The sequence below is a fragment of the Chinchilla lanigera genome, unplaced genomic scaffold (genome assembly GCF_000276665.1).
Source record: "Chinchilla lanigera isolate Chin_1 unplaced genomic scaffold, ChiLan1.0 scaffold00093, whole genome shotgun sequence".
NCBI lineage: Eukaryota > Metazoa > Chordata > Mammalia > Rodentia > Chinchillidae > Chinchilla > Chinchilla lanigera.
This window is the reverse complement of record NW_004955494.1, coordinates 3,310,686-3,333,627: the sequence shown is the minus strand read 5'-3', so window position 1 is coordinate 3,333,627 and position 22,942 is coordinate 3,310,686. Positions and strand designations below refer to the sequence as shown.

Genomic DNA, 22,942 nt, shown 5'->3' with positions numbered 1-22,942 from the left:
TCTCATCCATCGTCCTCCCCTGGCCTCTGTCCTGAGCCTCTCTCCCGGTGTCTACTCCACACGGTATCCTGGCTGCGTGATGTTCTGCCTGCTCCTCTAACCCCGCCATGAGCCAAAGTCCCGCCTTAAAGCCAACCTCATTTGACAGTGTCCAAAGTCGTTCGAGAAAGGAGAGGTGTCCATGTGACACTGACAAGGAATATGATTTGAATCTCAACTTCACCATTTGGTGATTCTGAGGTAAAATAATGTGAATTTAAAGCCCATGTTACAGCAGGATGTGGAGGCACAAGTCTGTGATCCCAGCACTCTGGGTGCTTGAGGCAGAAGGTTCATAAGTTTGAGTCCATCCTGGGCAATTTAGCAACTTACTGAAAACCTATCTCAAAATAAAAAATATAAAGAGCTGAGAATGTAGCTCAGAGTGAAAGTGCTGGGTTCAATCCCCAGCACGGAGGGAGAGAGCGTGTTAGGATTTGAGTTGGAGAAGATCCTCACCTTGCTGTGCCAAAGCTGTGTGTGTGTGTGTGTGTGTGTGTGTGTGTGTGTGTGTGTGTGTGAGAGAGAGAGAGAGAGAGAGAGAGAGAGAGAGAGAGAGAGAGAAGAATGTGCTCTGCAAAGCAGCCCCCATGTGACTCCCCGTCCTCACCTTGGCAATTTTCCTAGTTTCTAGGCAGCCTGACCAGGCAGACAGAACAATTTAGTCAATTCCATGGAGAGGCTACATCTTTTGAAATGCATTATTCTAATCAGCAGCTTCTTCAACAAAGCCAACGCAGTGAGTTAACACACCCCAGACTAACTTGTTGGTAAACATCACCCAACTGTTTTCTTACTAATTTACCTTGGCAACACCTTTCCATCATGCAGTTATGTGGGATTCCAGACCCATATTTACTCCCATCCCACACACACCTTATGTTACTTCATCCTCCACTACCTCACTGGAAGAAGGGACAGGCTTAGTTTCTGTGGAACCTCAAGTAATCTGGGTTACTAGGCGTGGTGGTACATGCCTATAATCCCAGCACTGGAGAGGCTGAGGCAGGAGAACTGCTCGAGTTTGAGGCCAGCCTGGGTGAAAAAGCAAGTTCAAGGCCAGACTGAACTACATAGCAAAACCCTGTCTCAAAAAAATAAAATAAAATAAAAACAAAAAGCAAAAAACAAAAAAACCCAACTATGCTTTCTCCATATCTTCCTTTCCTTATGGTATTCCATTAATTATATCTTTCAGAGGAAGCCCAGTTTGAGAAATAACTTTGTGGCTGTTTCAATAAATTGCTACTTTTTTTTTTTGGGGGGGGGCGGTACCGGGATCGAACTCACAACCTTGCATTTGCCCAGCAGGCGCTTATGCCACTGAGCTATATCCCCAGCCAATTGATACGTTTTTATAGAAAATTAACCAGGTGTTTGAATTATGGGAAGAAACCTTCATTTATTTCAGGTGTCCCAGACAGCGCCCTGGCTACCTTCATAACCTGAAGAGCATTATTGCCATCTGCTGGCAGCTACCTAAAATACAAACATACAGGCATTCATTCATTCATTCATTCAACGTTTTATGAACATGTACTGAGTGACAAGAAATTATTTTCCTGCCCATGGAGGATATACTGTTTAATCAGATATAGATCTTTTTCCCAAGTTTATGTTAGAGCATAAACAGAAGCAACCTCAGTGGCTAGGATTGGAGTGTTGCATCAGGACACAGGTCAACAACTCATCATCTCTGGGAGATCCTGGAGGGCTTCCTTGAAGTGGCATCTACTGTGAGTCATGAAAATGCACAGGCAGGAGCCCAGCCTGTCAGGGAGGGGTGAGTGGCATGAGGCCTGTCCTCAGCACACAGACCATGTAGACCAAGAGGAAGCTGGGACCAGTAAGGGACAGGGGCTTGGCTGGGTGTCCAGGTATGAAAGCAAATATTTCTGCTTCCTGTTGTTCTTTGGGGTGTGAAAAACTGAGCCCTGGTTAGAGTGGGCACCACACTCCAGAGGGTCTGCAGGTGGAGAGAGATGGGCAGGCGTGGGCACCTCCAGAGGCTCCAAGGGCCTGGCGGCTCAGAGCAGCAAGACAAGAGTGGAACCCCAGCTCACAGCTCAGCCTCCCGAGGGACCGTTGGGGAGACTGGTCTGAGGGGGTGGTTACAGTTGAGTGCACCAAAAATAGTCCAAGTTCTTGTGCACGACAAGGAAATACTTACTAAGCATACACCTCGCAGTCTATAGTAAATAGCTACGTTTATTGAAGGTCACAGGATGGGAGCAGCGGGAACAGACAGAGGGTGAAGTGGGAGAAAAGGGACCTGGGCTTCTAGTATTTAACAGGTCAGATACCACGATCCATGGTGCCTCCCTGTCTGTCTCACTGGTGTCAGTAATCTAACGCCTCAGGCATTGCGATCTCCTAAATTTAAACCCGGATAATCCTTAGGGTGGTACATTGTTGATGGTGGCGGGGGAGTGGCTCACATAACTTCCTGTCTCTGGCTGTACTAGTGGAAGAGGCTGGCCCTTCTTCCTCCCTGACCCCGGAACTGCCTACTGGCCATTAGCTTTGGGAGAGGCCTCAGCTGCCACCCTCCACCCTGCTCTGGTGGCTTGTGTCTAGGCAGGAACATGCCCAGGACAGACCTCTACCTGTGACCCCAGCCTGGAATGTTACATGTTCACTCAGTGTGTTTTCTCCTGGGTTGACTCCATTTCCCAGCCTCCTTTGCAGTTAGGTGTAGCCACGCATCTGAATCCAGGCCAGGGTGCAGAGAAAGTGCCTGCCTGTCAAACTCCTTGCCTCAAGCTCTTCTCTTTTCCCACAGGCAAGCTGTCTGTGGCTGGCCCAGCAGGGGCAGCTGAGGTTTTTGTTTTGTTGTGTTGTGTTTTTGTCTTTTTCAGATAGGGTCTCATTATGCAGTTCAGGCTCGTCTTGAGCTCACTCTGCAGCCCAGGCTGGTCTTGAACTTGCAATGATCCTCCTGCTTCAGCCTCCCTAGTGCTGGGATTACAGGTGTACACCACCACGCCTGGTGCAGCTGAGGTTTTAGAGAATGGTGAGATCACAGGATGGAAGGAGCCTGAATCCCTGAATCACCCTGTGGAAGTTGCCAACTGTCTTAGTTACTTTCTTTGGCCCTGAGACAAAATACCAAAAAACTGCAACTTAGAGGAGAGGTTTATTTTGCCTCATGGTTTGCAGAGGTTTTAGCCCATAGTCGGCTGGCTCTAAGGCAGGGCAGCATGGCAGAGGGCATGGCAGAGGACAGCTGCTCTTGGCATTGTGGACAGGAAGCAGAGAGAGTGAAGGGAGGGGCTGGGGAACAGGGGAGGAAGGGAGAGAATCTCTTCCGGGTCACACCCACAGTGACCCAGCTCTTCCGACCATACCCCACCTCTTAGCAGCAAATCAGCTATGACCTACTATAAGCTGATCATCTCCCCAAATCCTCCCTGTGATCACATGAGGCTTTCTCAGGGACATCTAGATATACATTATAACACCACTGAACCCTTGTGTTTGGACTGTGGTGGGAGTGAGCAAGAAATACATTTCCACAGCATCAAGCTTTTGAGATTGGGAGCTCTTTGCTGTGACACTGGTCCTTCTTCCCCGCAGACACAGTCCTTATTCCTGCATGGCCAATCTGGGATGGAGATGGAGTCTCGCTACCCAGAGATGCCTTTCCTTGGAGGCAGCTGTTGTAAAAACTCCTGATGGACAGCCCATCTTCTCCTCTGTGATTTCTCATCCTTGGCCCTGTACCTGTGTCACAGCGTCCTCTTTACCCTGTGGTAGGATGTCCAGGTGATGACAACCTGCAGAATACTACTTGTAGTCTTGCTGTCAAGTGCTGTGGATTCTGAATTCAGCTTTCTGGGCATGCAATCTGTCAGTGTCCTTGGTGCGTGGCCACCCCAGTGATGAGGAGTTCAAAAATGACGGCACTGGCTTGCTGGGGATATTAGCACTCCCAAATTTGCCTCCATCTGATGACTCTGCAGGGTCACATGCAGAACCACGTCTCGTCGTCCACAGGTGGCCACATTCAGCCATGAGGCGAGCCATGAGAGATTGGATGACTATTTAGAAAGTGTTGACACCTGACAAGCTGAGATCATGGTGATATAAACTGTAGGCTGAAATGTGAAGGAGATGGGATGGGCTGCTTCTGGTTCGTGACATCAAGAGCCATTGCAGTTGACACCATTGTCTCCTGCCTTGTGGTGACGCGTAAGTCAGGATCTGAAAGGCAGTGTCACTTTGGATCCCCTGCCATGTGACGGGGGCACATGAGTGGTGTCATGTGCGGATTTTAGATTATCATCGGATGAACGCCCTGTTGATTTTAATAATGAAACCAGATGGGATAGAGTTGGCCTCCTGGCATCATGTTTCTCCCTTCTCCTCTTTGGAAGGAAGTCGTACATTTTTCACATGACCCTTGGCTCTTAGGTGCTCTGACCCTACTTCTGTCTCCTGCATCAGCCAGTCCTACATTATCCCTTGCCCAATGCTGCCGGCCATGCCAGTCCTTGTTTCAGGTGCACATGCAGAGTCCTTGCTCATACAACAAACTCAATGGGTAATTATTGAATGAAGGAAGGAAGGAAGGAAGGAAGGAAGGAAGGAAGGAAGGAAGGAAGGAGAGCCTACAAGGCTAACTGCAATCTATCGAGACATCATGGAATTGAGACTGGGCAGTGGATGAGAGGATGCCTCTCCAGACACAAGTGCTATGAGATTAGACACATTCCTTGTTTGCCGCAGCAGTGTATCCACCACCTGGAAGAGGACATAACGCTGAGTCGACACCAGTGCTTTGGCCAAACCAGTGGGACAAAGTGGGATGAATGAGCCAACAGGGTGTGGGGCTGAGAGAGAAGCAAGAGTCAAGGATGCGCCCAAGTCTCTCGCCCGGGGTCCAGTGGAAGGGGGTAGAATTTACTGAGATGGAGAAGGGGGAAGGAGGTTCATGGGGGAAGGAAGGTGTGGTAATGAATCAGGTTTCAGGGATGTCGAGTACGGGATGATTGTCAGGGGCAGCCCGGTGGGCAGCTGAAGATACTGGTCTGAGACTCAGGAGCGGGAAATGGGCTGGACAGAATACATCAGGAAGTGCTCAGCCTGCAGATGTTAATGAGAGCCACGCAAGAGGAAGTGACTGCAACGTGGCAGGTGGTGTGGTTGTACAGTGATGTATAAAATATGGTCCCTGCCCTCACAACCAATACAAAATCAAGATCTGACATAGACCTTAACGCTATTTATGCATCCGTCCACATCTCCATAGCAACCCTGAAGTGAGGGGAGAGCTCTGCCCTTATCACAAGCAGGGGAAGGCACGCGGATGGCTGCTGTCTCTCATGAGTCTCCAATGCAGGGGACACTCTTGCTTCAGATGGTGGCACCTGGAAATTCTACTCCTCTAGCAGCCCTGTATCTTCCCCACCTCTCAACCACAGCGCCCAAAGGTGGGGCAGGGTGGATTAGCCTTTTCTAGGCCTCCCTCTCTCTATTTCTATCTCTCCACACAAACCAGTCCAAAGCCAGTATGGGGCTGGGGATATAGCTCAACAGCACAGCACCTGCCTGCCAAGCACAAGGTCCTGAGTTTGATTCCTGGTACCAAAGAAACACGAAAAAACACAACAAAGCCAGTGTGTGGGGGGGAGTCATGACCAAATTGCTACACCCAAAGATGCATCAGTATCCTGTCACTTGGCCCTTCCGGAACATTCACTGCCCTGTCCCTCTGGTGGTTGTGGGGAAAATGCTCACAGAGAGCATGTAGCAAGCACCTACTGTGTGTCAGAGCCCTGCCCAGCAGCCTACACCAAGTGCCTCCTTTTCCCCACAATCCTTTGCAATGCGAACAACAGGTTTGGCGAATTAAGTTGTTTTCTAAGGCCGTGTGAGCCAGAAAGCGGGAGCAGCAGGATTTGAACCTGGGACACTTGCAAACCCAAAGCTACATCCTTAAGCACTGAAGCCCCTCTGCCAGTTCTCCAGCTCTGTCTCCCCACATCCTTCTCTGGGGTCCTCTCTGCTCCCCGCTGTAACGCTGAGCTCCTGAGTGTCCTTTCCATGGCCCATTTTCCAGTGTTCCGTGTTAACGCACAGCTTCCACGCAGCCACACACGAATGGTTCTCAGGATAAATACTGCTCCTCTCCCTCAGGTCTTTCTTCCTGACCTTTATAGGTCGGGCCACGTCCTAAACCTCTATCCCTGTGTGGCCACCAGGGGCCCTGAGCTCAGCGTGCAAAAGCTGAAGCCTCAGTCTTTCCCCTCCACATTCTTTTCCCTGAATCCTTGTCGTGCTGTAGGGCACCATATTGGGCTCAATCAATGAAACTGGAAATTCAAGTTATCCTCAGTGTCTTCTTTTCACCCTCACACTCAATCAGCGACCAAATGCTTTGATTCTGCCTTCCCAGTGACCCTGAAAGCCAGCCCCCACCCTGCCCATTTCCATGTCTGCTGCCTTATTCAGGCCATGGTGTCTTACCTAGATGTCTGCTTGGCCTCTTCGTCTCAGGTATAAACCGTCCAGTCTGCTTCCTGAGGGGTATTGCTAAAAGTGAACCTGATCACATTGCTACTCAATCTCACCCCTGCTGCAGCTTCCCTCTGGCCTCCCCATAGAGTGGAAATTCCTTGGCCTGACCCACAGTACCTTGCATGACCTGGCCACAGGGTCTCTTACCATCCTCCCCGTTCACCTCCAGCTTCCCATGCCTTTGAGCAAGACCTCGCTATGCAGCTGTGTCTAAGTTCCGGCATCCTTTGCTTCAACCCTTTTACCAACCTCTTGTCCTCTGATTTTTACATAGCTTCTGATACTGAAGGACTTAGTTGTTTTCAGTCTATTTCTTTATCCTGGAAGATGAGCCCCTTGTTGGCAAGACCTGGGTCTTATAGCTGGGGATTCTAATCCTACTACCCAGTGCCTACTATTATGTGGTGTTTGTTGACTAATGAAAGAAAAGGTGAGTCCTCCTAACCTGGTCTTATGTTCCCCCAAATAGGACAGAGAATGTTAGGTATTGGCGATATTGAGGAGATTGGACCAAACTGGGGTAGCTGAGGTTTTCAGCCTTCCAGAAGCCCTAGTATCTTCTGCAAGGGCATGGGGCAGACCACCAGCACACACCAGCCCTGTACAGCTCTGCACCTGAGGCAGGCAAGTATGATATCAAACCGTATCATGACCTCAGACCAGCTCCTCGAACTGTGAATACGTTCAATGAAGATTTGACCTTAGATTTAGTAGTGGAAAAGACATGGGTTTAAAGCCGGAAGACTGGGGCTTGAGCCTGACCTCTAGGACATATTGATTGTCTGATTTCAGATGATCGTGGGACAGCAAGGCTGAAGACAATTGGATCCCAGGAAAATGTGGTTTCCTCCTCTGTAGGAAAAAGATAACAAGTCAAAGGTCCTTGTTGTAGTGGATTGATAACTGGTGGTCAACTTATAACCCCCAGCTGAACTGAGTAACTGTGGTGCTGGGTGTGGGAGGCCCACCTGAGGACAGTTACCAGCAGCATAAGAGGCAGACCTGGAGAAGAAGAAATGGGCTGTTGGGAGCTGAGAGGCCGTGGGAAGCTGGCTTTCCCAATGAACTTGGCTGTTTTCATCCTCTGAGGAGATCGGGACCTCGCTGGCACTGAGAATGGCTTTGGTTCACTTTGGGGAGCTCTGGTCCTCACTTTGAGCACAGCTGCCTGGTTCCAGAGGGGAAGATGGTGCACTGCCGGCCTCCTGGAAAAGCTTGCTGCATTGGTTTCCCTGATGGGAACTTGGCCATCCTGATCATCGGAGGAGCTCGGGACCTCACTGTTGCCGATGATGGCTGTGGTATCTTTTGGGGGAGCTCTGGTTCTTCTGAGCATCACTTCCTGGCTCCAGTACAGATCCCTCAGCCTGCTAGCATAGGTCCTTCTTCCTGCTGGCACAGACTTTGTAGATTCCACCACTGACCTTTGGGCCTTTCCAGCAGATCCATGAAACAGGCCTGCATGAGACGATGTCATGGGCTCTGGGCCTCCAGTTGGATTCATGGGAGGCATTGTTGTGAGCTCTGGGTATTCAGCTCAACTCATGTAGGACATTGTTGTGGGATCCAGGACCTCAGCTGGATTCCTTGGTCTTAGTGTGTGGACAGATTCCCTGCACTCTTTTGTATACTGTTCTTTGGGTGACTTATAAATAATCATATGAAGTATGTGTCCTGTATTATGTTGTTCCCCTTGCAAAATAAGCCCCAAACCAACACACTTGTCCTCACACAGTGCTGAGGGCCCATCGTTGTCCCTTTGCTCAGTTGCCGCATGGCGATGTGAATGTGCCCAGTGACACCTCTTATGGCCTAAGCCTCAGTGCCAAGCAGCTGGAAACCTTCCCCGGAGAGCAAGACCCTGCTCAGACATCTGCACAGGCAGTGTTTAAACACAGGAACATGGAGGAAATGCCACAGAATTTATGGAGTGAAAGCTTTAAAAAGAAACACAAGCCTTAAGTCAAAACAGTTGACTCAACTCTGGGGAGATGTCTGCCTGGAGAAAAAGATAGGTTCGGAGTGCGTGGCGACAGAGAGTTCTGTGGGGTGCCTACCATGCAGGCTCGGGACGGGAAGCCACATCGCCCCGGCTCAGGGCGGCATCTCCCAGCATCTTTGAAACACAAACCTTTGGGCCTGGGTGTTCCACTGCTAAGAACTCTCTGAAGTTGGGAAAACGTGGAAGCAAGTTGAATCTTGTCCAAAGAGGATGGGCGAAGTGCATTACAACTCATCTGTAGAGTGGAGTCAGGAGTAGCTGCATGGCATCTAGGCATAGACTCTAGGTATAGGCAAGGCAAGGTACTCATGACACAGGAAGTAAAAAACCCACTTGCAGAATGGCCCGCATGTGATCTTGCTTCCATAAACACTAAAAATATACACATGCCTACACATACATGGGAAAGTATGGGGAGGGGTACATTAATGTGTTAGCAGTCTGTCTGTGGGAGTTGGGATATTGGATAGTTACTATTCAGCTCGATTGAGTTGATTATTTTTAGTAGACATATTATTAAAAGAAAAATATCCAGAACATAGTTAAAGGCCAAATGTTTAACTATGGTATCATGGCAACAGTCTGCCCTTCATCCTGGAAAAATCCCAGCCATAGTGTCCCTGCATTGTGTCACGGATAGCAAAATTGTAATACGTCATTAATCATGTCACTTTCACAGTGAGAATCCTTCAGCTCGCTCATTTCTGACCCTTTTCTTTCGTCCTGGCTAAGGTGTCATCCACAGTTCTCAGAGTATTATTTCTGCTCTGCAGCTGGCAGAGAAAGGGCGTGGGCATCTCTCCAAAGTGCTTATGATTTCTCCAAATCTCACAATACCTAGGAAGGGCTCCAGGGATGTTAAAGGAAGGACCCCCGAACTTAGTGCTCCTAGGAGAGTGGGCAGCCCTCAAGGCCAGGTGTCTCTGGCCCAGCCACCAGCATTTTCAGGCATCTGTGTAACAGGGTGGGCCCTGGGCTGGGGCGGGGTGTGCCAAGCCCACAGGGCAGCATAGGAGCATCATCTCCATGTAGAGCCAGAGCAGCGCAATGCAGACCCGGCTTCCAGCACCAGCAATGGTGGATCTCATACCAGTCACTTTCTCTTTCTGGGTTTCTACTTCCTCCTCTGTAAATAGTTTTCCGGTCAACATTTCTCAAAGCGCCTCCAGGGATATGTCGGTAAGCATCCCTGGAGAGGGACACTGTGGCCAAAGGCACTTGGGGAGCGCTGCTCTTGTGTCCCACTCGGATGTCCCCGAGAACACATCTCAGCAGGTTCAGGTCTCTGAGAAGCTGTACAGGAAATAAACTTGCAGATTGGTGTTTACACCAGCCCATCTCACATTTATTTCACCTTGGAATCTTTAAAAATTGTTCTGAGCAGATGTTGGATGCGTGCACTGAATTAAGTCACAGCCGAGGTCACTCACCGAACCCATGGCTGAAGTCAATGCATTTGCTGTCTCCTCTATAGCGGCTTCCTGGGCCGAAGGCCGAGAGCATCGAGCCCTGCAGAGATGGAGATGGAGCCCCACTCCAGGAGCGAGAACACACAACTCCATTAAGACCTTGTGGGAGTTAAGATTAGCAGGTGCTGGTCAGGTGGGACCGGGAGGCGGGGAAATCCTCAAAGACTGGGCCGTAGCCAGGGACACCTGGGTCCAGACGAGGTCCTGCAGTTGGGGACAGAGGCAGAACAGTCTGAAAGCAAGGAAACTACTTAGTCCCTGTGTAGGCCCTGTCTTATTTATGGATGTAGCTCATCTAGTCCTCTGCATTTCTATGCTGCGTTTATGTGGATGACTTCCAGGTTTAAATACAACCTTTTGATGAAGAGAATGGGCGTTAGAGTCACAGCACCTTGCCTCAGTTTCTTCTTCTGTAAAATGGGGCAAATCCACGGGCTTTGCCTCTTAGACTTGTTCGGGTGGATTGAATGCATTGGCACACATGCAAGCTCAGAAAACAGCACCTGGGTGTTTCCCCCCAAAAAAGACCACCCTGGAAAATAATCAGCCTTGAAAACTAGAGATGAAGAATGCCAGCCCCATCAGCCTACCCCTGCCTCACCTGCCTCACGGAGCAGCCACTGAGCAAGAGGACAGTGATGGCAGGTACCAGTCCCACCGCGCTGCTACAGCATGAGAAGCTCTGTCCCATGACACAGCCTTCATCTTCGCCTCCTTTTTTGCCCGAGGTTTTACTGGTGGCTCTGTACAGGATGAGCTACTCCGTGACAAGCCCCAGTTGAAAGCCATCCTTTCGGACAGCCTTCTGGTGCCACACCCTCCTAGTGACATCACAGCCCGTCTTCGTGACCAGCACGCTGCTTTTCTCTACTTGCAGTTACTGCTTTATTTGCCTCCCTGTTTATTGTCTGTCTCTCTCCAAAGAAAATTCTCCCAGGTCTGGGGCCAACACTGTTTGTAAACACAGCACAGAGCCTGGCCCGCTCACATGTCGGATGAGTGAATGAACGTCGTATGAATGATCCCCGCTGGAGTCCACCCTTCCTGTTACTTAAGGTGTAATGCGCTGAGTAATAAGCAAAAAAAAAAAAAAAAAAAATGACCCAGTCTACGTTAGACAGAGAAGCTCAGAGCTCAGACAAAGAACCCTGAAGAAACCCTCCTGCTCCCCATGGGCACATCAAGGAGAGACCAGATCTGTGGCTACTCGGGCAGCTAGACGCCAGGGACACCTCCCAGCCACGAGAGTTATTAACCCAGCAACTAAGGCACTTCGCGGGGCAGCCGGCTGGACGTCAAGCTGATGTCCAGCCCCACATTTTTCTGGGACATTAAGAATCTCCTTGCCTGTATCTTAATTATAAATTTTGGAAGCATATACGTGTATATTTTGGAGTAGGGTCTTTCTCTGAGAGCTACTTATCTGCACGGCTGTCTACGGTTGCAACCATTCCGGTCTTAGCCAATATGGGGCCTGTCTGTCTGTCTGCTGCTGCTTCCCAGGGAAGTTAACATAAATGTTTATTGACAGCACAGTCATCGAGAAAATAAAGTCGCTGATTCATCGCCTTGCCCTGAAACCCTTTGTTTTCCCCTCCTCTTCCTTCCTCTTTCTAAAGTCGCTCTCTGAGAAAGAGCACATTTGGGGGACCCACTTGAGGTGATGTGTGCTTAGCTGCCTACTTCTCTCTCCTCCACCTGCAGATCAGGGCTCCAGTTGGGGTAGGGACATCAACCACGCTCTTTCATTTGAGGAACGCCACCTCTGGGGTCTTAGAGGAGCCATGGAAGTCTTGGGGCTTCTCAGACTGGAAGCGAACGGTCTCACGGTGACCGTGGCCCTGTCTGTGGCTCTCGCGGCCCTCCTGACTTGGTAAGTGCAGCGAGCCACAGGCTTCGTGACCTGGGCAGAGACGTGAGCTGTGGCGCTTTCCCGGTGCCAGGGTGTGTGTGCGGGAGTGTGTTTTTCTTCTTTTCTAATCTAGAGGGAGTTGAGTATTAACACAACTTCAGAATTAAAAGCAAACAGCCAGGTTAATCTTTTGCTAAAATGCATGAGATTGAAGTGTCAGGAAATGCTGGTGATTCAGTGACTGAGAACGCTACACATAATTAAGTTTGAAAGAGATAGAAAAGAAGAAAATTGGAAAGGCATTAGGTTTGGGTAGAAGTATTTCCTCATACCCCGTCACATCTTCTCACCTCATTTTTCTAAGATCCTCTCTCCACGTTGGAGTTACAGCGCAGGCAGCCTCTTGGTTCATATTACATTAAAAGCAGAAAAGATGTGCGAGCCGTTTGGCAGTCACGGGCCACTTCGTGGGAAGTCATCGACAGGGATTTCTGCAGGGTTAAGGACAAAGCGGTAGAACTAATTTCCTAAAATCTGATAGAAGGGAATGGATTCCAGCGAGCGTGGTGCGTGAAGCTTACACAGAGTTTGAGACCCTGAAAAAAAAGCTCCAACTTGAACTACAAGTTGCTCCCCTGTGGTTTTGTTAATTCAACAGCAGATTTTCTTAAGCCTGGCCCTGTGATGTCTGTAGATGGAAGACCTCACAATGTGCTGCGTTTCTGCACATCCACCCTGTCCCTTGCACTGAGTAGCTGTCCACTCGATCAAAAGCAGCTGGATTTATGTGGCTCTGGGTTTTGAGGGGAAAGTGGAAAAACTAGTGGAGTCGGAACAGAATTTCAATTTATGTTTCCAGTGGTAATAAAGCCTCCCGTAGATTAATAACTGGGAAAGCACTTTGAAAAGCATCAAGCATTATGCAAATGTGAGGTATTATTCTTTTGGAATTTGCATAGCTGAAAGTGGAATTCACGTTTGATGTTCTATGATGATGAAATTACTTCTTGGAAATTGGCTCTGAAACCCAGCTTCAGTCCCAGTGCTGTTTTGCTTCTTTAACTGGTTTAATTATCTTTTGAACTTTTCTATCTCAGTGTAGCTTGTCTGGCACTGAAAAGGGCCACATGTAAAACCGAGCATGGATGGTAGCCCCCCCCCCCCAGTAGTCCATCCGGACCTCCTTCTGTACTGAGTCCAAAGCACAGCACCTGACATGCAGAGGGTGTGTGGTAGATGTCCGCTATTGTCCATAACTGTCACCTACGTAACCCCAAAGAAGAGGAAGGTAGGTCCTGGGGTTAAGGTGTAGCTCATTGGTAGAATATGTGCTTAGCATGTATGAGGCCTTGGGTTCCATCCCCAGCACAAAATGAAGGGAGGAAGGCAGGCACGCAGGAAGGAAGGAAGGAAGGAAGGAAGGAAGGAAGGAAGGAAGGAGGGAGGGAGGCAGAGAGGAAGGAAAAAAGGAAGGAAGGAAAGAAGGAAGAAATCTTTAGGGATTTAGGTTTATAAATTTATTTTTAACTTCTTACTCATATGCTTATTCATACTACTTTCTCATCATTAGCTTCTCATCCTGGTTCTCAAAGCGTGTCCACCTGAGCCCCCCAATATATCGCAGCATCAGTGTTTGCATTGTACACTCTCCTATAATTTTGCTTCTGTCTTTATCGAGTCCTTTTCATTTCTGCGTTCCAAACCCTCAGCTCTGCGCCTGACATGGAGAATGGCCTCAATAAATGTTTGATGAGTGAACGAGTGAATTGCACACATTAACGTTGCTCGGATCGCAGAAAGGTGCCTGCGTCCTGACTGATAAGCTGCCGTCACTGGGTGTTTACAACCGGCTTGTGGCAGAGACTCAGGGACGCGGCCCCTCCAGCGAGGCAGCTGTGTGTGTGTAATCTGTTCCTGGGGCCATATTCATAACCGGGTTCAAAGACACAGAGATTAAGATAGAGGCACGAAGCACAGGTGGTGAATAGGAAGTGAGCGCCGACGCTATTTGTTATCACAAAGATATTTACTGACCTGTTAATGTGTGCCTGGCGAGTTGGGAGGCCCTGGCACAAGGTCAGGGAACAGGAGATGAGGGTCAGATGCCCAGGCAGGGGGAGATCCGGAGCCCCTGCTAGGAGCTCACTCTGGAGAGGCTCCCGAGAAGGGGGAGGGGTTGCAGGAGAACATGGTCATGGCCATGGCCGTGGCTGCTACTGGGCTCTGATGTCCTTGGCTCCCTCCCTGGATCCAGTGTAAAGGTTGCCGTCCTTGGGCTCCCCGCACTCCTGTTCAGGGCCAAACTCCAGGCGGCAGCTGAGCAGCAGCTCCCAGCTTGAACTCTGCAAGGCCTCCCTGAGGCTGTCTCCCAAGGGTGGAAGAGAGAGTGAGCTTTGGCTCCAGCTAGAGGCTTCTCGGCTTCTCAGCTTCTCAGCCACGGAACCTGGAGGTGGAAAGGCTCACGCTGCCTCCTGCCTGAGGAGAAATTGTGGAGGGGGAAGGATTCTAAAAGTCCAAACACACTAGTCCTTGCTTGGAGAGTTACACCTGCCCAGGGCCAGGTGAGCTTGCTGTGGGGATCCTAAATACCGAGCAGGTAGAGTCATCAGGGCTTTCAAGTTTGCATCTGGTCCCTCAGCCTACTGTCTCTTTAAGGAAGGGACAAGAGCGCCTTGCTCATTACAATCCTGGAAACTAGAAGTCCAGGGCTCCGAGGCCTGCCCGGCACCTGGCTGATGGAGTCAAGTTAAGAAGTCCATGTTTATCAGCTCGTTCCCAGGCCTTCCAGCTTGACCCAGCTCCGCCAATGGCTCTGTAACCCTGTCTGTCACTCACGTCCTGTGCGGTGGGTACATGGACCTGCGCTTGGTGCAGTGGCTGACATATTCCTGCACAGAGCTGGTCTCCTTACTTGGAAACAGTGTTCCTCTGCTTTTTCCTTCAATTCTAAACCCAGGGCTTTTCGTCAGGGAACCATTTCCTGTTTCCCAGAGGCACTCAGAAGTCCCCTGTTTCCATCACTTTTATCAGATCTCTCCTCCTGTTCCCTCACAATGCCTGGCGCTAGTTGTCCCCTAATGAATGTTGGCTGAAGCCTCCTGCTAGTCCCTAGTCTCCCCTGCACCTCCCTCCCTCTTGCCTTCTGTTGGGCTTCTCCTTCCTTACAAACCCGAATCCTCCTGCACTACTCACCCCTCACCTGAAAGCTTGCTGTCTGCCTTTGTAGTTGTCACAGATAGGCTGATCTGGTGTCCCCACTCCCCTTGTAGAGTGGAGACCATGGCATGGGTTTACTTATTTTTTTTCTTGGTACTGGGAATCGAACTCACAACCTCGCACTTGCCAGGCAGGGCCTGTGCCGCTGAGCTATAACCCCGGCTCCCATGGCCTGGGTTTAATCACCACTGTTTAATTACTAACTGAATGCATGAATTTGGAAAGAAGACAAAATAAGCTCCTCCCACTTAAAAAGTGTCTATTACAAGCGAGATGAGGTATAATTGATAGTTTTCCCCAGTCTGCATTGGATGCCATTTTTTAGGGATGATCGTTGAGATGGACTGGTGTGTCATCACCCAGTGGTCAAGGCTGTGCCACTGAGGCTGGAGATGGACTTGCAGATGGAGACCAGGTTAGCTAAAAGGTCATGCAGCATGTGTGAAATGGTGAACACCCCACATAAAACATTGTAAAAATTCCTTTTTTAGCTGGGGATATAGCTCAGTGCTCAAGCCCTTGCCTAGCATGCGTGAGACTTTAGATTCGAATCTTAGCACTGCAAAAAAAAAAAAAAAAAAAAAAAAAAAGGGCAAAGCCCCTGCCCTATTGTTCTATATAAAATGGTTTGAAATTCTTATTCTAAGAAACAAGTTGCAGGAGACGACTATTGCTCACAACGACCTGAAGTACTAGCACGTTTACCCTTTCAAGCAATGCCTGAGATCTGCCTGCAGGATTCCTGCTGGGAGGATAAAGATCTCTTTCTTTAAGAAGGAGTGTTAGGAAATAGCCCAAATATTAAGAGTGGGGTTCTTTCAGTGGTGGAGTTGTGGGTTTTTTTTTTTTTTCTTTCAGTCTCCCTGCATCTTCTATATTTCTCTAGTGTGGATACTTAGCAAAAAGAAGAACAATTTGACACGTAAGAGTGGCACATTGCTCCTTTCTGGTGGTGAGGAGGAAAGCAGTGTCGTGGTGTGGGGACGGAGGCCTTGAGACGGCGGGTTTCTGGCCTTGGGGTAGAACATCTGAGGTGACAGGGGTGACAGGGACACCTCCTGGTTGGTGAGGTGTTGAGAGAGGCAGCAATGCCACCTGTGCAGCGAGGTGGACGTGGGAGGGGCTGAGACGCTGTCTCAGTGTCGTTCAGATAGATCTAAAACGTCCCCCAGCGTCTCACGTGTATGGAAGCCGCTTGGATCAAGGAGCGTTGTGTCCATCTAAGGATTCCGTAGCTTCGTGTGTTGATAGGCGGTGGGGACAGGCTGGACGTGGTCACCAGGGTGTGACCTGGCGTATTCTTGTCCCCGGCTCCTTCCCTTGCTGTCTGCTCCTCCCCTGGTTACGAGCAGTGGCTGGATTTTCTGTGCCAGGCCCTGTCATCATACCCTTTTTGCCTTGGTGCCAGCTTGCACAGATGAAAGCCATGAGCCAATATAAACCTCTCCTCCTTTAAGTGTCAGGTGTTGAATATTTTATCCCCACCCTGGGAAGGTGACTAAGGCACCGGGGGATTTGGGAGGGCTTTAATGCCAGCCTGCGCTCAAAGCTCAGCCGCCCAGACCTAGAGGTACAAATCAGTTTGACATTAAAATAGGGACCAGAGTGAGGTAGCGTTCTGATCCAGTCTTCTCCTACGACCAGTTTACATTAAAATATGAACCGGGCACAGTGGCACATGCCTCTAATCCCAGCACTGAGGAAGGCCGAGGCAGGAAGACCACAAATTCAAGTCCTGCCTGGGCAATTTATGAAGATTCTGTCTCAAAATAAAAATAAAAACATTTGGGGGTAAACTCAGTAGTAGACTGCTCCGGGGTTCAACCCTGGGCACTACGCACATGTCGGGTGGTTGGGGATTATCAAGACTGCTGCGAAAGCCTACTGCTATACCTGGACGTTTCTTTCTCAGAAGAGAGCTTGCTTTATGTGTGGAAGAACTCGATTCCGATGCTAGAGCCGCGTCTACTCCCAGATCATATTTAAAGAAACCACTGAGGTGGAACATTGGCGCCAGGATGAGAAATCTTAAGGTCATCAGAGAGAGAAGCTGTTTGGGTACCGTCAGCCCTCCAGCCCTGCCCAGTCCATCCCTGGAGTCAGTCAGCCGCGGACTGAAATATTTGAAAAAACTCCTAGATAGCTCTGAAAAGCAAAGCTAGAGTTTCCCCCACGCTGAGCGTTACACTGAATGCACTGGAAGGGGGACATCTGGGGGACACAGCACATGGGGACATCTGCTGCCGTGTCCTCCCGCCACGCCACAGCTTGTCCTTGTCCGGGACTCACATGAGCGCTGCTTGCCTGTCCTGTGGTGATAGGGTGTTGGGAGCTGTGATGCACATGTCTGCCCTGAGACCTTTTCTGTGTCCTTCTCTCCTAAACAGTACCGTGTAATACTCCTTCCATAGCACTTCCACTGTGTGGGGTACTATAAGTGGCCGAGCTGTGATTTAAAACACACAGGAGGATATACGCAGTGATTTGCAAACACCATACACTTTTATGTAAAGGACCTGAGCATCCTCAGATTTTGGTGTCCTGGGGGCTCTGGAACCAATGCCCAACATGTTCCAGGGGCGTAAGACTGTGATCCCTGGTACAACCAGAGGTGGCAGGATCAGGTGTTCCGCCTCAGAATGTGGGTATTTGCACACTGATGACCAGTTTGGCATTCATTTCCCACATTCTGTCCCTAAGTGTGGGAAATTAGGTCCCGGGCAGGCCTTTCTCAGAGACTCACAGTGAATCAAGGGTGCCAAGAAACTCTGAAGTAAAGAACCCTGCGATCTTTATTAAGCCAGTGCCCCCATGAATCTTTATAAAGTGATGCTGCATATGGTTGTGGTAGGAGTGCAACAAGACCAGTACAACAAGACCTTCCTTAAAAGGCTGATTGTGAGCCAGGCATGGGGGTGCATGCCTGCCGTCCCAGCACTTGGAGGCTGAGGCAGGAGGATCCCTGCAAGTTTGAGGCCAGTGTGGGTTCCGTAGTGAGTTCAAGGCCAGTCTGAGCTATATAGTGAGACTTTATCTCAATAAAACAAAATGAAACAATAAATAATGAAAAGGGGAGGTAATTGGTGTGATGGAAATGGAGGAACTGAAAAACAGAGGGATAATGAGAAACTGAGGCAGGAGGATCTCAAGTTTGAGCACAGCCTGTGCTAAACTGTGACTTAGTAAAACCCTGTGACAAAATTTTAAAATAAAGATGGGGATGTAGCTCAGTGTGTGCTGGGTTCCATCCCAATACCACAAAAACAAACAGAAGCAGAAGAATACAAACATTACAAATTATCCCTTTCCAGACCCTGAGTTTCCAGGGGCTGATGTCCTGTTTTCTTCAGGACATGGAGAATAGCGGCCAGAGGCAAAAGCAGAGCAGATGTAGATGCAGAGAGAAAGAGAACTCACAGCTGTCTGGCCAGGTGCAGGGAGCGCCCTCAAGTCCCTCAGGAAAGCCACAGGGGCAGCTGAAGGGTGATGTGGCAGTTGTCACGGGTGTAGATCAGGATCGAGAGATTCTGAGTGTGTTGATGAAGATCCATGGGTGGATCTTCACCAGCACTGGCTGCGAGTTGCGTACGACACAAGTGGCCCACAAACTGTTGCTCCTCCTCTCCCCTGGGCACCCGAATCATCCCTGGTGGCAGTTACTGGGGCTGCCAGGCTGTCCCAGGAGGCAGGAAATATCTTGTGATGCAGCGTCCAGGGATCACAATGCAGCTTCATGCCCGACTCTTGCTACCCCCCATTTCCATCCCAGCCCTTGGCCTCTGGGTCACCAGCCAGTCCTAGTGACCTTGGGAAGCAGAAAGTCCTAGAGCTCCGGGAGGAAGGGTCGTGCAGGGGAGACGGGGAGCAGATTCTCGGTGGCATCAGAATTTGTAACACTGACTGGAACAAAACACGAAGAGCGTGAGTAATAGACACAGTTTAGAAAGACATTTTAAAGGCCATGTAATTCCCAGTGCCTCTGAGCACCTGGAAGAACGACATGCACTCTTTCCCCCCTTTTAATTTTTTTATGTATTTTTGCCTAGGATGCCAAGGGTACTTTGGTTTAATAACTCAGCGATGAGCTTGCAGATAAAATTGAGCCTCCTTATGAAAACTGGGTCTGTACTTCCTCCAGGACCACTTCCGCAGAATATTTTTTTTTTTTATTTTCTGTCTTTTAAATAGTTACACACAATCTCCCTGTCCTTCTCCTCACTTTATTGATTTTCCAGAACAAGAGTACGAGGTGTGACTGTAAAGTAACGTGACTGATGATTTTAGCATACGCATCAGAACTCATACAGCCAAATGTGTTTTGTGACCTTCAAAGGCGTCTTGCTGATCGGCTGAGCCCTCCTTCAGATCCGCCACCATCAGACACCTGATGCTTGGGACATTCTGTGGTGGCTGCTGGGTGTCTGCATGTGGTCTTTTGAAAGCCCTGAAGACCGCAAAGCTTTGTGGAGGATGGATTGATTATTGTTGCTGTTGTTGTTTGTTTGTTTGTTTGAGAAAGGGTCTCACTATGTAGTTCAGACCGGTCTTGAACTTACTATGTAGCCCAGGCTGGCCTTGAACTTGTGGGGAGACCTTCCCGCCTCAGCTTCTTGAGTACTGGGATTATAGGTATGAACCACTATTCCTGGTTGAGGATAGACTGACTTAAAAACAGCCCAAATTTTGACAAATAGGTGATTAAACTGGGTGATATTATTTGCAATCCAAAATGAAATGTAATTATAAAACAATAAGGCAAAGCCCAGCATGGTGGTACATACCTGTAATCCCAGCACTCAGGAGGCTGAGGCAGGAGGATCACCGTGAGTTTAAGGCTAGCTTCAGGTATATAGTGAGTTCAAGGTCAGCCTGAACTACAAGTGAGACCCTGGCTCAAAAACCAACAAATAAATAAAAAATAAAATAATATCACATGCAATCATTTACTCCAGAGGCCAGTGAACCCTTTCTGGAAGCCCATGAATTCTGCTAAAGGAGCATACTCCTTCCGTATACAACTTTTTTTTAAAAGTAACTAGTAGTGCTACTCTCACTAGTTTTGGTTATATCTTTTCTCGACTAGCAAGGAATTAGGCTGTAGCATCTATTCTTTGGGCAGAAATGAAGGAAGAATTTCGTTTGTGCTGAGCATGGTAGCACATGCCTATAATCCTAGCATACTGGGAGGCTGAGGCAGGAGGATCGCAAGTTTGAGCCCAGCCTGGGCAACTTGGTTTATCAAGATCCTCTTTCAAAAATTTTTTAAAAAGGGTTTGGGTTGTAGATCAGTATGAAGACCTAGGGTTGAATCTCCAGCACTATAAAAAAAGAAAAAAGAAAAGAATCTCATTTGGTGCACAAACAAAGCAAACGATCAGACTTATGTCTGAGCCTTCAAGAGCTGCTTGTGCACAGGATTGGTGCTTCTTTCCTTGGAAGAAGCTTCCTGTCCCCCAAATAAGGCTACTGGATGACCCCTTCTCCCACCCCAGATGCTGTGAGAACAGACCTCACCCGCTATCCTTTGCCACTGGGTGAGTCTTACTCGGGGAACCCGCTGTCCTCATGGGGACTCATCTCACCGCAGGGGTGAGGGGCAGCTGATGTGGGGATGAGACAGGGGAGAGACGGGATGGTGGCAGGTGCTCACACTTGTCCATTGGGCCACCTTGTTCCTGGTTTGTCACACACAAGTAGAGTTGTGCAACTTCCTGGTGGTGGGCAGGGACTTCCGGCAGTTCTCTGGAAACCCTTGGCTTTCTCTGTGTCTGCAGCCTCAGTGCAGAGTCTGACACCAGGCCACACAGTGGGACTGTCCTCGGCCTCCTGGATGTCCTTGCAACGGTGTGCTTCTGAGGCATTGTCTTATTCCACAGCCAGTTCCTAAACACAGTCCCAGAAAGGGGTCGCCCCCATTTTTTCTCTAAAAATCTACAAAAACGGTCTTAGAGAAGATCACCCCACAACCTAACTTCTACACATTTTTGCTTCCACCAAAACCCGGTCCCCAGAGCTCTGCTCACAGACACCCAGGGGAGGGGGCTTCTGCACACCCAAACCAGCAGCCACTTGCACAGGCAGGTGAGGAAGTGGCTAGAACCCTCCTGCCTGTCCCTCCCTATACCACGCACAGTGGGCCTTTCTTTCCCTGCTTTGCAAGCAGCAGCCCCTGCCTGCCTGGATCCCCTGTCCGTTTCACTCCCTCCTGATGTTGATTTCACTACCCCCGACCTTTCTTCAAAAGCTCAGCCGAATGTCACTCTTCCCTGAAGATCTCATCACCTGGCCAGTCCTCTGCAAGCCCTGCCTGCTCTGGGGATTTTCTCTCTCCATGGTGATCTCGGCACCTGACTGCATCTGACTACACATCCCAGAGGCAGGGCCTGAGTCTTAAGCCAGTGAATACCTCGTCCCCTAGTAGCTGGCCAGTAAATACTAACAATCGTGATTATGCCACAAGTAACTAAGGAAGTGAAGTGGTTCCAAACAATTGTTTTTACACAGTGTGTGTGCATGGGATGCATGCTTGCAACCGCAGGCGATGGAAGATAAATCTCCCCGCAACTTGCACACTGGGTGCTCTGTTTCCAACACCTAGCAGAATGTTATGAAGGAGGCTTATGGAAAAAGTGTATAAGTCACTTCCTAGTTCGTGCGCGCATTGAGTCTTTCTTGTTTAATTCTTTTCTTTTTTTTTTTTTTTTTTTTTTTTTTTTTTTTTTTTTTTTTTTTTTTTTGAGGCCGGGTTCTGCTATGCTGTGCAGGCTGGCCTTGAACTCACAGCAATCCTCCTGCCTCAGCCTCCCCAAGTGCTGGGGTTACAGGTGTGCACCACCGCACCCACCATTCATTGAAAGCCAAAGGTTTCCTAAATTGTGCGCCAGTCTACTTCCTTGCTGGGCTGTGGATAACATTTCTATAAATTCAGGCGGGTAAGGTAATTATCATATTGGCGAGCAAGCCTGCCAGAGCGAGGGATGGCAGGCAAGTCTCAGCCACTTAGCAGATACATGGTAGACAGGGGTGCACAGGGCAGCTGGGTTCTGAGTGGGGTCTCCTGACACTAGTGGGTGTGGAGGAGATGAGATACCCAACCCTGGCAGAGAAGCAGCAAAGAACAGGCACTTCAGTCGTGTCTGACTGAGCATCAGCCCTCACTGTTCAAAGCACTGGAATCTCAACTCTTCACCAGCTGCCTCTGTTTATGTTATTTTCCCCATGGGTCCTCTGTTTTATCGTCCTAACTACAGTGTATATTTAAGTGATGATTGATTGATTTTCCATCTTAATTATTCAAAGCGTAGCTGATTGGAAGCTCTGCCAATGAGAACTGATCAATGAGATAACCAGCAGTAGTGGACTGAGTTATAATTCCACTCCAAAGCAGAGACCTGACATTTTAGCTAACCCACACCCTCTTATTGTCAATAAATGCACAGTTTACCTTAGGCTCCCGAGATGTTGAAAATGTCTCGTGCCAGAGCTCTTTCCCACCTTCACAAATCAATAGGCGATGGGGACCCCAGGCTGGGAAGTGGTGAAAAGCGAGTGTAGCCCTAGTGCACGACAGGTGTTTAACCCCCTGTGCACGCAGGGGGGGCAAAAGGGGTGACCGCACCTCATGACTGCAGGGCCTGCAGGGGGAGGTAGGGGACGCTTCAGGAGGAGCGTGGCATGGCAGAAACCAGCCGGGTCTCTAGAGTAGGCACACACGCACTTTTCCTGCTGAGGAACCTGGGGAAGCCATCCGTCCTTGCTAGTTTTCTCTTTGGTAAGGCAGGACCGATGGTGTCTGATTCTCAGCACAGGGAATGTGGTCCACCTTGCTGCCCAGGGAGGCTTTCT

The 22,942-nt window shown here is 49.3% G+C and overlaps 1 protein-coding gene and 1 long non-coding RNA gene across 5 annotated transcripts in view; one reads left to right on the top strand and one right to left on the bottom strand.

Moving 5' to 3' along the window:
* Positions 1 to 9,483: 9,483 nt before the first annotated feature.
* On the bottom strand, positions 9,484 to 14,499 carry LOC102023813. The gene is made up of 3 exons (XR_264109.1): positions 13,916 to 14,499; positions 12,232 to 12,372; positions 9,484 to 10,233 (listed from the first exon to the last, which is right to left on the bottom strand). It is a non-coding gene; the product is annotated as an uncharacterized LOC102023813 (long non-coding RNA).
* Positions 11,654 to 22,942, top strand: part of Tbxas1 (thromboxane A synthase 1 (platelet)) — a 160,943-nt gene continuing 149,654 nt past the window's right edge. For all 4 annotated transcript variants that reach the window (XM_005405430.2, XM_005405431.2, XM_005405429.2 and 1 more), the window contains exon 1: positions 11,654 to 11,902. In XM_005405430.2, coding sequence (XP_005405487.1) covers positions 11,814 to 11,902 — 89 coding nt within the window. In that variant the 5' untranslated portion in view covers positions 11,654 to 11,813. The remainder of the gene's footprint in view (positions 11,903 to 22,942) is intronic.